Below are 13,366 nucleotides of genomic sequence, written 5' to 3' on the forward strand. Positions count from 1 at the left end.
GAGAACCAAAACCCAAGAGCCAGTTTGGTGTAGTGGTTAAGTGTGCGGACTCTAATCTGGGAGAACCGGGTTTGATTCCCCACTCCTCCACTCGCAGCTGTTGGATGACCTTGGGCAAGCCGTGGTTCTGACAAAGTTGTCCTTGAAAGGCAGTTTCTGTCAGAGCTCTCTCAGCCCCACCTACCTCACAGGGTGTCTGTTGTGGGGAGGGGAGGGGAAGGGAAGGGAAAGGAGTTTGTAAGCCGCTCTGAGACTCCAAGTGAAAGGCGGGGTATAAATCCAACCTCCTCCTCCTCCTCCGACATGAATTGTGCCCAGCTGTGCTACGGCCCCCTCTGTAAACCCCCAACGCATCTCTCCAGCCACGTTGTTCAAAAGTAACCCCAAACGTGCCGTGGTTCAAAACTAACCCGAAACTGCTGTGCCGCTGTGATCGCCAATTCAAAAGTTTGCTCCTTCTGCTCAGTTGTGCACTGCTGTGTTCAGAATAGAAATCGGTTTGGTTTGTTGTGGTGCTTCTGTGCAAAACCCCCCAAAAAGAGCAGCTTTAAAAAAATGATATCAGGAGAAAGAAAGCTGCAGGTGGGTCATGCACGGTGAAAACTGAAAGGGGTGGGTTGCATCATAGTACACTCCGCCCACAGAAGGCAAGGCCATTGTGCGACACCAACAAAGGTTAGAATCCAGTGGCACCTTTTAAGACCAACAAAGTTTTATTCCCGGTATAAGCTTTCGTGTGCACCTTCAAGACCAACAAAGATTTGTTCCTGGTATAAGCCATTGTGTGCACATACGCTGAAGTGTGCACGTGCACATGAAGGATTACACTAGGACTAAAACTTTGTTGGTCTTGAAGGTGCCACTAGACTCAAACTTCAGACCAACATGGCTACCAGTGTTCCCTCTAAGCTGAGTTAGTGTGAGCTCGCTGACAGTTTTTTAGCCTCTGGCTCACACTTTTTTGTCTTAGCTCAGGACAGATGGCTCCAGAGCAAACTGATTTATGCAGCAGCCAAATCATTCGCTTACAGATTTAATGCCAGTAGCTCACAAAGTAGAATTTTTGCTCACAAGACTCCACAACTTAGAGGGAACACTGATTTACCCACCGGAATCTATATACAAAGGTTGTTTGAAGTGATGGCAGGAATCACCACAACTGAGCCTTTTGGGGGGAGATTCCTAAGAATTACTGAGTGAACAAATGGTGTTACTTCTGGAGAAATTGGCTAACTAAAGGAGGAACTAAACTATTGACTTTGAAAATTATATTACGTCACCCTGGCAAGGCTTAAAAATTTCCGCTTCTTCAAAACATTCACATTTTCAAACAATAACATTTTTGCACATGGAAATGTCAGGTTTCGGTGTTGAAACTCTGGCTGATGTTCACATTTGTGCAACGTTTTGCTTCCGCTAAGATGTGCAACACCGTCTCTCTGATCTGGCTGTTGCAAAATCAGGGTGCTGCTGACACTGAAGTCCTGTCTGAGCTCTGGGGCTACCAAGGCCCGATTAAGGATGGCGCGAGGGGGAAGGGGATACAGTCACTACCTCACAACAGTGAGATCTGGGAAGTGGAAACAGGCTCCTCATTTTCAGCCTCACTCATGATTGCCTTTCTATCTGGCCAAATAAGTGTCCTCAAATTGACGGCACAGGGTGACAGGAACCTGTCAAGGAGTCCAAGGCTGAACCCCGTGAGTCGCCAGGGCAGTCGTACACAAGTAACCAGACCTTTAGTAAATTTTATAAAAAGATTTATGAATAGAGTTGCCTCCAATGGGGGCAGGGGCTCCCCCAATTTTTTTTGGGGGGGGGGCAATCCACCACCAGCCAGCCAGAGGTCATGTCATAGTGCCAGACATGTTGTGTGGGGGATGCTCTAGCATTCGGCTAAAAACTCTATGGTGACATAGAGCGTCCTTTGTAAAACTAGGCTAGAACGTCCCTTGCAGAATGTGCTAGAATGCTAGAACGTCCCCTATAGAACGTGCCTAGTGTGATGACATCACTTCCTGTGAAGACCCCGGGAGTAAGCCAGGAGCCCCCCACTGGCAGATGGGTAAGACCTGGCAACCCTATTTGTGAAGTTTATTCGATTTCTAACAAAATTAAACATTCAAACTACAAGCAGCACATTATCTCAGAAATCATACAGCAAGAAAACAAGGAAACCAACTTAACTAACACTTCCCAGGACTTGTGTTAGGTGGCACAAACCTTAAGCCCAAGAGTCAAAAGGCCTTAGCCCGGGCCAGGGGTCATTTCGTAGAAAAAGAGGTGCAGGAGCTCATTAGCATAACTCATTAGCATAACTTATTTGCATATGCCACACCCCCTGACATCACCAGAAGTGTGTCAGAAGGCAACACCCACCGCTCAGGCCCCACTGAACTGTTTTGGATTCCTAGCTAATGGGGGCGGGAGAACGTGCAGATCTGATCTTACAGAGGAGGGAGAGCTTGTACCTGAATAAAACCTGGTCTTAAAGGTGCCACTGGACTGTTTTGGATCGGGGGGGGGCTCTGCAACTTACCTGGCTGCTTCTTGCTCTTAGGTTTGCCAAGTCCCCCTGGGGGGCGGGGAAAACCCCACCCCAGAGGCCCGTTTCCCGCCACCGGCGGATCGGGCCCCGGGGGGAACCCCACCCCCAAAGCATGGGACGTCATCAGAGTTTTCCCTCGGATGACCGTGGCCCCGCCCCCAGCGTGCCTGGCGTGGTCGCGTCACTTCCGGGTGACGCACATGTCGGGGTGGAGTTCCCCCCCGGGGCCCAATCCGCCAGCGGCGGGGAACGGGCCTCTGGGGCGGGGGTCTCCCCGCCCCCCGGGGGGTCTTGGCAAGCCTAATCCCAGTTGTGGTTCTTCCCCTCACTCTGCCCTTCCCAGGTTCTGCCCTCAAATCTCCAGGAATTTCCCTGGTAACCCTACATACAGGTGACTGGGAACGGCTGTTTTAGCCTGAGTCGGCTGCAGGTAGTGGTGATGGTGGTGGTACAAAGGACTACAAAAAACCCAGGCGCTTTCAAATATGAATGCCTTCTTCTCTGCCATAAAAAAAGAATTACTGACTTACTCCCGAAGGCCAGTAAGGAGATGTTCAGGACCTGTAAAGGGCGGCCCCACTGGCAGACCTCCTGATGGCACCTGGGTTTTGGCCACTGCATGACACAGAGTGTTGGACTGGGTGGGCCATTGGCCTGATCCGACACTGGCTTCTCTTAGGTTCTTATGAAGCTTGTTCCATAATTGTGGGACTACCACAGGGAAGGTTTCTAACGGGCAGTCATGCCAGTCTCAGAGAGGGCACCTTCCACAAGCTGTGCCCTCTGTGGAGCTGATTGTGGGACACGGCTGCTTGCTTTTAGTAATACCTGCTGTTTTTAACTGTCCAGTTTGTGAACGATACTGTAAATCTGGGCTTTTGTGATGGGGAAGCATCTGGTCAAAAGGCAGCATAAGAAGTACTCCAATAATTGTTGGCGTCTCTGCATATGGAGCCAGGTTGCCTCCAGGCCTCGCCTAGAGTCTGACAACAAACAACACGCTCTCCTAGGATTGCCAGCTCCAGATTGGGAAATACCTGCAGTTTTGGGGGGTTGAGCCTGAGGAGGGCGGGGTTTGTGGAGGGGAGGGACTTCAGTGTGGGGTAGTAGAATGCCATGGAGTCCACCTTCCAAAGCAGCCAATCCAGGGGAACTGATCTCTGTCGCGTGATGATCAGTCGAAATCGCGGGAGATCTCCAGCCATCACCACCTGGAGGCTGACAGCTCTAATGTCAGCCAGGAAGCTCCAGGGCAGAGTGAGGATTTGAACACAGGTCTCCGCGGCCTTCATCTGACGTTCGAACCACTACACCACGCAGCCCCCACCATCGGACCACTGTCCATTGGACAGATCTTCCGCACTGATGCAATGAACAGCTTCATCCCTGAACAGGCCAGCAGCGACGCTACCTTTAAGAAGTTTCATACGCCTTGAAAGTTTCTCCCGAATGCGGCATCTCCAAGGGGGGGCGGAGCTCCAAGAAGAAAGGCGGAGTCCTTTCGGCGAAGAAGCGGGGAGGAAATGGGTGTGCTTCCCCGCTTGTGCAAAAGTTACTCCTCTGAGTCCCGCCCCTTGTCCGGGATCTCCCTCCCCCCACCCCTCAGCCACGTCAGCCGGGAGCCCAGATCCAGCGCCGGGCTGTGGATTGGGGGGGAGGGGGCTGGGGGGGGAGAGCCTCCCCCCATAGAGCAAGATCTCGATCTCTCCCTCCTTTGCTCCAGCCAAGATGGTGCTGCTTACTATGATAAGTCGCGTCCAGGACGGGCTTCTCTTGGCGGCGTCCATGCAAGAAACAGAGCAGGTAAGGAGGAGGCGAGGGGGACCCAGGCGTCCGGCATCCGCAGCCCCCTCGCCTCTCACCGGGTTTCCCTTCCCCATCCCCACCCTCGGAAGCTTTTTCGGATCTGTCTGTCTAATGCGTTCCTCCGAGACGCTCAGGCAGCGTACACAGTTCTCCATTTTATACTCCCAACGACAGCCCTGCGATGTAGGCTGGGGCCCAAAGTCATAACAGAAGGTCGGTTTGAGCCTTGGTCTCCCAGCGCCAGCCCAACAGCTTAATCGTTGCTGCCACAACTAGCTGTCTTACCCGCAGCACCTGCTGTTGAACTTTTGGTATGTGTGCAATTTTAAGTGGTTTCATGAAGTATTAGTTGCTGGATAATTTATTTTTGAGAAAGTGGATAGGTGAGCAAACTAAGTTCTGTGGGACGAATGTCCTGGTTAACAACAGGGCTGCCAACGCCCTGGAGACAAAATGTCCTGCCCTGTCAATACAGGCGTCATGGGCTGTTATTTATTGCCATGTCCTGCAACACTCCAGCTACCCATTTCCACACATGACGCCTATGTTAATGGGAGAGGTTATTTCCCACCAGCCATCTCGGCAACCCTAGGTAGTCAAGTGTGTTTCCGGTCGCAGCATAATTTCGTTCCCCCCTGCAGATGGCCACATGGAAAGGGGAGAAGCAAGCCTTCAAGGGTAGCCCACTATGGAGCTAGCTGCTGTTTTGCCTTTGACCTGAGACTCTTAGAAGAGAAGAGAGATTGGATTTATACCCCTCCCTTCACTACCCAAAGGAGTCTCAGAGCAGCTTACAAACTCCTTTCCCTTCCCCTCCCCACAACAGACACCTTGTGAGGTAGGTGGGGCTGAGAGAGCGCTTTCAAGGACTGCTCTTGAGAGAACAGCTCTGAGAAAACTTGTGACTGACCCAGGGTCACACCAGCAGCTGCATGTGGAGGAGTGGGGAATCAAACCCAGTTCTCCCAGATTAGAGTCTGCACTCTTAACCACTACACCAAACTCGCTTGGGAGGTGGTAGCTGATTCTCTTTCAAAGGCATAAGGGAGCAAGTGTGGTTGGCTTATCTGGCCTCATAGAAGGCCTCATGGCTACATAGGGGGCCAGAATGCAATGGTGGCTTTCAGCTGTGGTAGCTCAATGGAACCTCCATGTTCAGAGGCAGCCTGTCTTCCAGGACCAGTTGCCAGGAGGAGGGGCAAATAGCAGGCGAAGGCTGTAGCCTTTGTGCCCTGTGTGTGGACTTCCCAGAAGCCTCCAGCAGAACTGTCGTAATCCCATAAGCATCCAACTGTAAAAATGGTGGAGAACGTCTATTGGACACTAAGTGAGGATGGATTCTTGGCTCCTGCTTGGACATAGGCAATGAACTTGCAAGGAAAGTGGAAATTCAGCTAAGGCAAATGGGAGGGGGGGCCCCGGAAAATGCAGTCAAGTCGCACCTGACTTCTGGTGGCCTCCTAGGGCAGGGGTGTCAAACATGAGGCCGAGGGGGGCTGGAACCGCCCATCCAGGGCTCTTCTACGGCCCGCGAGCAACTGATTATTTATTTATTTACTTAATTGAATTTCTAGCCTGCCCTTCCCTGCACAGCAGGGCTGGGGGGGGGGGGTTTAAAAACAAAAAAGCACACAGATTAAAACACAATCTACACAATATTTTTAAAAAACACCTATACAGCATGGGATGGCAATCAAAGACAGTTAGTAAACGGCCCCTGAGGACATTCAGTATGTATCCCCACCGATGGGGCCAGGTGCTGGACAAGTGGTAGACAGCAGCGAATAGACAGTGCCGCATAGATGGAAGCAGAAGTGGGGTAAAGGTTTCCCTTGCTCGAAAGCCAGTCGAGTCCGACTCTAGGGTTGCGGTGCTCATCTCCGTTTCAAAGCCGAACAGCCAGTGCTGTCCGAAGACGTTTCCGTGGTCATGTGGCCGGCATGACTAGACACCAAGGCGCACGGAACGCTGTTTCCTTCCCACAGAAGCAGTACCTATTTATCTTCTTGCAATTTCTTGCTTTCGAACTGCTAGGTTGGCAGGAGCTGGAACTAGAGACCGGAGCTCACTCCGTCATGCGGCACACTCGGGTCTCGAACTGCTGAACTACCGACCTTCCACAGCCTGCAGTTCAGCGTCTTCACCACTTGAGCCACCGCAGCTCCAGAAGTGGGGTAGGGGATGCTAATGGAGTCGGATCTCCACCGCCTCAGCCATGGGCCTGGCAGAACATCTCTGTTTTACAGGCTCTACGGAATCGCGACAGATCCCACAGGGCCCTGATCTCGTTTCAGGGAGTGTGCCACAAGGCCAGAGCCAGAGCTGAAAAGGGAGGGAGTGCTTGGGGGGGGGGGAGTGAGCGGAGCCACTCCATTGTGGCTTCAGCACAGCAGAGCTACCTCGTCTGCAGCAGTCCAGCATCTTGGGAGCATTTGTCCGGCGCTGCACCGCTGCCTCTCCAGTCTGCCTATGTGGGTTGCCCTCTGCACCCCCCTCCCTGCCCAGGGGGCCTTGCAGTGAGGACACACCAACTCGGCCCTTACCAGCGGCTGTCCTTTATACTGTTTCTATCTCTGGTCCCTGGCATCAGTGTTCCCTCTAAGCTGAGTTGGTGTGAGCTTTTTGTTGTTCAGTCGCACAGTCGAGTCCGACTCTTCGCGACCCCATGGACCAGATCCCGCCAGGCCCTCCTGTCTTCCGCCGTCCTCTGAAGTTGGCTCAGTTTCATGTTCGTTGCATCTCTGACACTGTCTAACCATCTCATCCTTTGCCGTCCCCGTCTTCCTTGACCTTCAATCTTTCCCAGCATCAGGGTCTTCTCCAGTGAGTGCTCCCTTCTCATTGGGTGGCCAAAGTATTTGAGCTTCAGTTTCATTATCTGGCCTTCCAGGGAACAGTCAGGGTTGATTTCTTTTAGGATTGACTGATTTGATCTTCTTGCAGTCCAAGGAACTCTCAAGAGTCTTCTCCAGCACCATAGTTCAAAAGAATCTATTCTTCGGCGCTCGGCCTTCCTTATAGTCCAACTCTCGCAGCCATACATGACTACTGGGAATACCATTGCTTGGACCATGCGTATTTTTGTTGGCAGGGTGATGTCTCTACTTTTTATCATGCTGTTTAGGTTCACCATCGCTTTCCTCCCAAGGAGCAGGCGTCTTTTAATTTCATGGCTGCAGTCACAGTCTGCGGTGATCTGGGATCCCAGGAACGTGAAGTCTGTCACTACTTCCACGACTTCCCCTTCTATTTGCCAAGGAGTGATGGGGCCGGATGCCATGATCTTAGTTTTTTTGATGTTGAGCTTCAAGCCCACTTTTGCGCTCTCCTCTTTTACCCTGAGCAAGAGGCTCTTTAGGTCCTCTTCACTTTCTGCCATTAGAGTGGTATCGTCTGCATATCTGAGGTTGTTGATCTTTTCCCCAGCAATCTTAATTCCCGCTTGTGATTCATCCAGGCCAGCATTTCGCATGATGTACTCTGCATATATATTAAATAAGCAAGGCGACAATATACATCCTTGTCGTACTCCTTTTCCTATGCTGAACCAATCAGTTGTTCCATATCCGGTTCTAACTGTCGCTTCTTGGCCCTTATACAGGTTTCTCAAGAGACATGTGAGGTGGTCTGGTACTCCCATCTCTTTAAGGACCTGCCATAGTTTGTTGTGATCCACACAGTCAAAAGCTTTAGCATAGTCAATGAAGCAGAAGTAGATATTTTTCTGGTACTCTCTTGCTTTCTCCATAATCCAGCGAATGTTGGCAATTTGATCTCTAGTTCCTCTACCTCTTCGAAACCCAGCTTGTACTTCTGGTAGTTCTCTATCCACGTACTGTTGAAGCCTAGCTTGTAGGATCTTGAGCATGACCTTGCTAGCGTGTGATATGAGTGCAATTGTGCGATAGTTTGAACATTCCTTGGCATTGCCCTTCTTTGGGATTGGAATGTATACTGATCTTTTCCAATCCTGTGGCCACTGTTGCGTTATCCAAATTTGCTGGCAAATGGAGTGCAGCACTTTAACAGCATCATCTTCTAAGACTTTGAATAGCTCAGCTGGAATACCATCACCTCCACTAGCTTTGTTGTTAGCAATGCTTTCTAAGGCCCATTTAACTTCACATTCCAGGATGTCTGGCTCGAGGTCAGTGATTATACCGTCGTGGTTGTCAAGGACATCGAGGTCTTTCTTGTATAGTTCTTCTGTGTATTCTTGCCATCTTTTCCTAATCTCTTCTGCTTCTGTTAGGTCCCTACCGTTTTTGTCCTTTATCATGGCCAGCTTTGCATGGAACGCTCCCTTGATTTCTCCAATTTTCTTGAAGAGATCTCTAGTCCTTCCCATTCTATTGTTTTCTTCTATTACTTTGCACTGTTCATTCAGGAAGGCCTCCTTATCTCTCCTTGCTGTTCTCTGGAAATCTGCGTTCAGTTGGGTAAATCTTTCCTTTTCGCCTTTGCCTTTCGCTTTCCTTCTTTCCTCTGCTATTTGTAAAGCCTCATCAGAAAGCCACTTTGCTTTCTTACATTTCTTTTTCTTTGGGATGGTGGTGATTGCTGCCTCCTGTACGATGTCACGAACCTCTGTCCATAGTTCTTCAGGCACTCTATCTATCAAATCCAGACCCTTGAATCTATTCTTCACCTCTACTGTATATTCATCAGGGATGTGATCTAGGTCAAACCTGAATGGCCTCATGGTTTTCCCGATTTTCTTCAGTTTAAGTCTGAATTTTGCAATGAGAAAGGTGTCTTCCTCATATTTCCAGAAGGGGCAAGAGACTTAACTTAAAAAAAAAAACACTGAAAAGTTGGTAATTGGGAGAAACTGCTGCACCTCTTTGTACAATGCAGTATACTAATATAATGATATTTTAGTACTGATTTTTAAAAGACAAAAAATCCCCCCCCCCAGTGGCAGGGAGATAAAATGGCTGCTCTGGGGACTGAGGGGTGACATGATTGAGGTTTATAAGATTATGCATGGGAAAGAGCAGGTAGAGAAAGAGGTACTTTTCTCCCTTTCTCACAATACAAGAACTCGTGGGCACTCCATGAAATTGCTGAGCGTTCGGGTTAGAACGGATAAGAGGAAGTCCTTCTTCACCAAAGAGTGATTAACACTTGGAATTCACTGCCACAGGAAGTGGTGGCGGCTACAAGCATGGACGGCTTCAAAAGGGAATTAGATAAGCATATGGAGCAGAGGTCCATCAGGGGCTATTAGCCACAAGGTATAGATAGGGACTCTGGGGCAAGTGATGCTCTGTCATCTTGGTGCTTGGGGTAGGGGGCAACAGTGGGAGGGCTTCTAATGTCCTGGCCCCACTGGTGGACCTCCTGATGGCACCTGGTATTTCTGGCCACTATGTGATACAGAGTGTTGGACTGGATGGGCCTTTGGCCTGATCCAACATTGGCATCTCTTATGTTCTTATGTTCTTATGACAGCATCGAGTTCGAATTTTCCCACCAACAGAGCAGCCCTCCAGGCTTTACTGCAATCTTTCCCAAAACTTCAAAGCAGAGCTGGTTTGGGAAAGACTGGGGGAAAGCCAGGGAAACCCCTGGAGGTGCACAAATGTTCCACACAGCTGTGGGGAAACGGGGAAGATCCCACTCCCCGAAAGCACTGAACTCAGGGCAGGATAACCCATGGGATAGAGACCTAAGCGCTTGTCAAGGGAATGAATGCAGAGTTCCCCTCTGACTTGATGCCTGTAGTCCCACTGGAACTACAAAATAGACAAGGTGCTATTAACTACCAGCTAACATTTGTATATAGGGCCACTTTCTTTCACCTGAAGCACATGCAAGCGTCTTGAGTTCTAGAGCTCCCTGTCAAGCTGACAAACGGCAAAGCAGCTTAAATCTCCTCTCTCCTCCACAGTCAAACCGGAACTTCCAGGAATATCACAACCAAGCCAAACAGCTTTTCCGGAAACTTGGGGAACATTCGCCAACGAGGTGCTCCCTAGAAGCCGGACCAATGACTTTCCAGTAAGTGGGGGGATGGACGGACCCAGATGTTGGTTTCATTCCAGCTGCCATAGCCACAGAGTTTGTGGTAGGGGGACGTTTGTCAGTCGGAAATGGCAGAACCCTAAACCCAAACACAATGATATATTTAAATTTACAGTTATGACGTTATATTAATATTTTACAAAATGCTTGTAAATCCTCATGGTGAAAAGTGCGATCAAGGTGCAGCTGACTTACGGAAACCCCCGCAGGGTTTTCGAGGCAAGAGACCAGTGTTCCCTCTAAGCTGAGTTAGTGTGAGCTAGCTCACAGTTTTTTAGCCTCCAGCTCACACATTTTTGTCTCAGCTCAGGAAGGATGGCTCCAGAGACGTAGAAACATTCAGTGTATTCGTATACATTTATACACACCTGAGCAACAGCCGTGGTCTGGTGTTGTATAATTCACGTTGGAAAATCTTTAATAGAGAGCTTTATAACATTTGATGGCCTGTTTTCAGAGTCATTTTGTTTACAGTGTTTATCTACTCACACCTAACTTTCCTTTTATCACCGCATATACTTAGTTAAAAAAAAAATCTGAAAATTTAGGGAGAAGGAAGCTGGGTTTGGGTCCAGTGCAGAGATTTAATGGATGGTATAATTTCTACGGAGGACAGGTCTATCAGTGGCTACTGGGTGACCATAGGGAGCCTCCACCTTCAGCGGCAGGCAAGCTCTAAATCCCAGTGCCAGGAGGCAACATCAGGGGAAGGCCTTGGTCTCTGTGCCCTGTTGGTGGCCCTCCAAAGGGCTGGTCAGCTACTGTGTGAGACAGGACGCTGGACTAGATGGACCCTCACTGGTCTGATCCAGCAGGGCTCTTCTTAGGTTCTACTTGCAGAAGGCAGCTTTCTCAGCGCCTCCCAGGAGAGGCAGAAAGTTGCCTTCTGCTGGCAGAATTTGTATTGTCCCTGGAAATGCTCCATCGGATGGAAGCCCTAGAGTATCCCTAAAGGGGATAAGGGCCTTTGAGATCTTTTCACCCAACCCTGGGTGATTTCTCACATTCAGTGTATTCGTATAAATTTATACACATCTGAGCAACAGCCGTGGTCTGGTGTTGTATAATTCACATTGGAAAATCTTTAATAGAGAGCTGTATAACATTTGATGGCCTGTTTTCAGAGTAATTTTGTTTACAGTGTTAATCTACTCACACCTAACTTCCATTTTATGTCTGGTTATACAGGAATCACCACCTATACTTAGTTTTTTTAAAAAAAATGAAAATTTAGGGAGAAGGAAGTTGGGTTCGGGTCCAGTGCAGAGATTTCATGGATGGTATAATTTTTACGGAGGACAGGTCTATCAGTGGCTACTGGGACGGTGACCATAGGGAGCCTCCACTTTCAGAGGCAGGCAAGCTCTAAATCCCAGTGCCAGGAGGCAACATCAGGGGAAGGCCTCATCCTCTGTGCCCTGTTGGTGGCCCTCCAAAGGGCTGGTCAGCCACTGTGTGAGACAGGACGCTGGACTAGATGGACAGCTGGTCTGATCCAGCAGGGCTCTTCTACTTGCAGAGGGCAGCTTTCTCAGCGCCTCCCAGGAGAGGCAGAAAGTTGCCTTCTGCTGGCAGAATTTGTATTGTCCCTGGAAACGCTGCATCGGATGCAAACTCTAGAGTAGTGATGGCGAACCTTTTAGAGACCGAGTGCCCAAACTGCGACCCAAAACCCACTTATTTATCGCGAAGTGCCAACACGGCAATTTAACCTGAATACTGAGGTTTTACTTTAGAAAAAACAACTCATACATTAACTTAAGATGATCCAAACAAAGTAAGGAAAGCAATCCCAAATGCTTTCATTTACTTAAAATTATTTGGCAGAGAATTCGACACTTTAATGATGGTCTGGGCCTGGCTGGGGCGATGGCATGCGTGCCCCAAGAGAGGGTCCTACGAGAGGGCTCTGAGTGCCACCTCTGGCACCCGTGCCATAGGTTTGCCACCACTGCCCTAGAGTATCCCTAAAGGGGATAAGGGCCTTTGAGATCTTTTCACCCAACCCTGTCTCCGTTCTCTTCCCATCCCAAATCCAGGAGGCCCGGTTTCTCTTCCTCATCCCCAAAAAGCCTGCGGTTAAGACTGGCAATGGATCGTTCGGCGTTTATCAGCTGATTATTTATTGAAGCATATAACCAAAGCCTCAGTATAAACAGTACTGAGTTCATAACGATTCCCAAATGCTATACATTGATAGAAAGACTCTCTTTAGCGGCCTGTTAACATTCCACAGTCCAGATTAAATTCCTTTCAGTATTGTAGGTTGCATCCGGTGTGTGAGTGTGTGTGAGAGAGAGAGACAGAATGTGCAGCACTCCCAGGGCAGGAACGGCACCCAGCCCCCCCCGCCCCCCAAGCCTCACTCCTCCCCCCATTTCCTGTCACTCCTGCACAAAAGTATAAATGCAAATGCAATTTTCCTGTGACCCCTGATCAATGTTCCCTCTAAGCTGAGTTAGTGTGAGCTAGCTCACAGCTTTTTAGCCTCCGGCTCACACATTTTTGTCTTATCTCAGGGAGGATGGCTCCAGAGCAAACTAATTTATGCAGCAGCCAAATCGCTCGCTCACAACTTTAATACCAATAGCTCACAAAGTAGAATGTTTGCTCACAAGGCCCCTGATGCCTATACCCCCCCCTTCCCCTCACTTTCTTTACGAAGTTGCTCTGTAACGTGACAGTACACTTTGGCAGGGAAAGAATTTGGGCAGGAACGCACAGGAATGGAGTTCCGGCTGGCTCCCGAGTTGGCCACGCCCAGCAGGAACTCATGAGCATAGTAGGCCACACCCAACAGCAGAAACTCATTAGGATTGGCTACGTTAGGGGTGTGTGGCCTAACATGCAAAGGAGTTCCTGCTACAAGAAAAGCCCTGGGTTTTGACCACAAACAAGGTAAACAGAATAACAAGCAAAAGGTGGGTGTGGCTGGATGACCACACCGCTGGTAACATGGGAATGCGGCTTAATGTGCTAATCAGC

The 13,366-nt window shown here is 49.5% G+C and overlaps 1 protein-coding gene across 1 annotated transcript in view; it reads left to right on the forward strand.

The window, feature by feature from the left end:
* Positions 1–4,172: 4,172 nt before the first annotated feature.
* The window catches only part of SEC22B (SEC22 homolog B, vesicle trafficking protein), a 16,763-nt gene continuing 7,569 nt past the window's right edge, over positions 4,173–13,366 (forward strand). The window contains exons 1-2 of the mRNA XM_015407819.1: positions 4,173–4,351; positions 10,248–10,357. Coding sequence (XP_015263305.1) covers positions 4,277–4,351; positions 10,248–10,357 — 185 coding nt within the window. The 5' untranslated portion in view covers positions 4,173–4,276. The remainder of the gene's footprint in view (positions 4,352–10,247; positions 10,358–13,366) is intronic.

This window comes from Gekko japonicus, unplaced genomic scaffold (assembly GCF_001447785.1).
Source record: "Gekko japonicus isolate JY-2015 unplaced genomic scaffold, Gekko_japonicus_V1.1 scaffold3014, whole genome shotgun sequence".
In the NCBI taxonomy this organism is placed as follows: Eukaryota; Metazoa; Chordata; class Lepidosauria; order Squamata; family Gekkonidae; genus Gekko; species Gekko japonicus.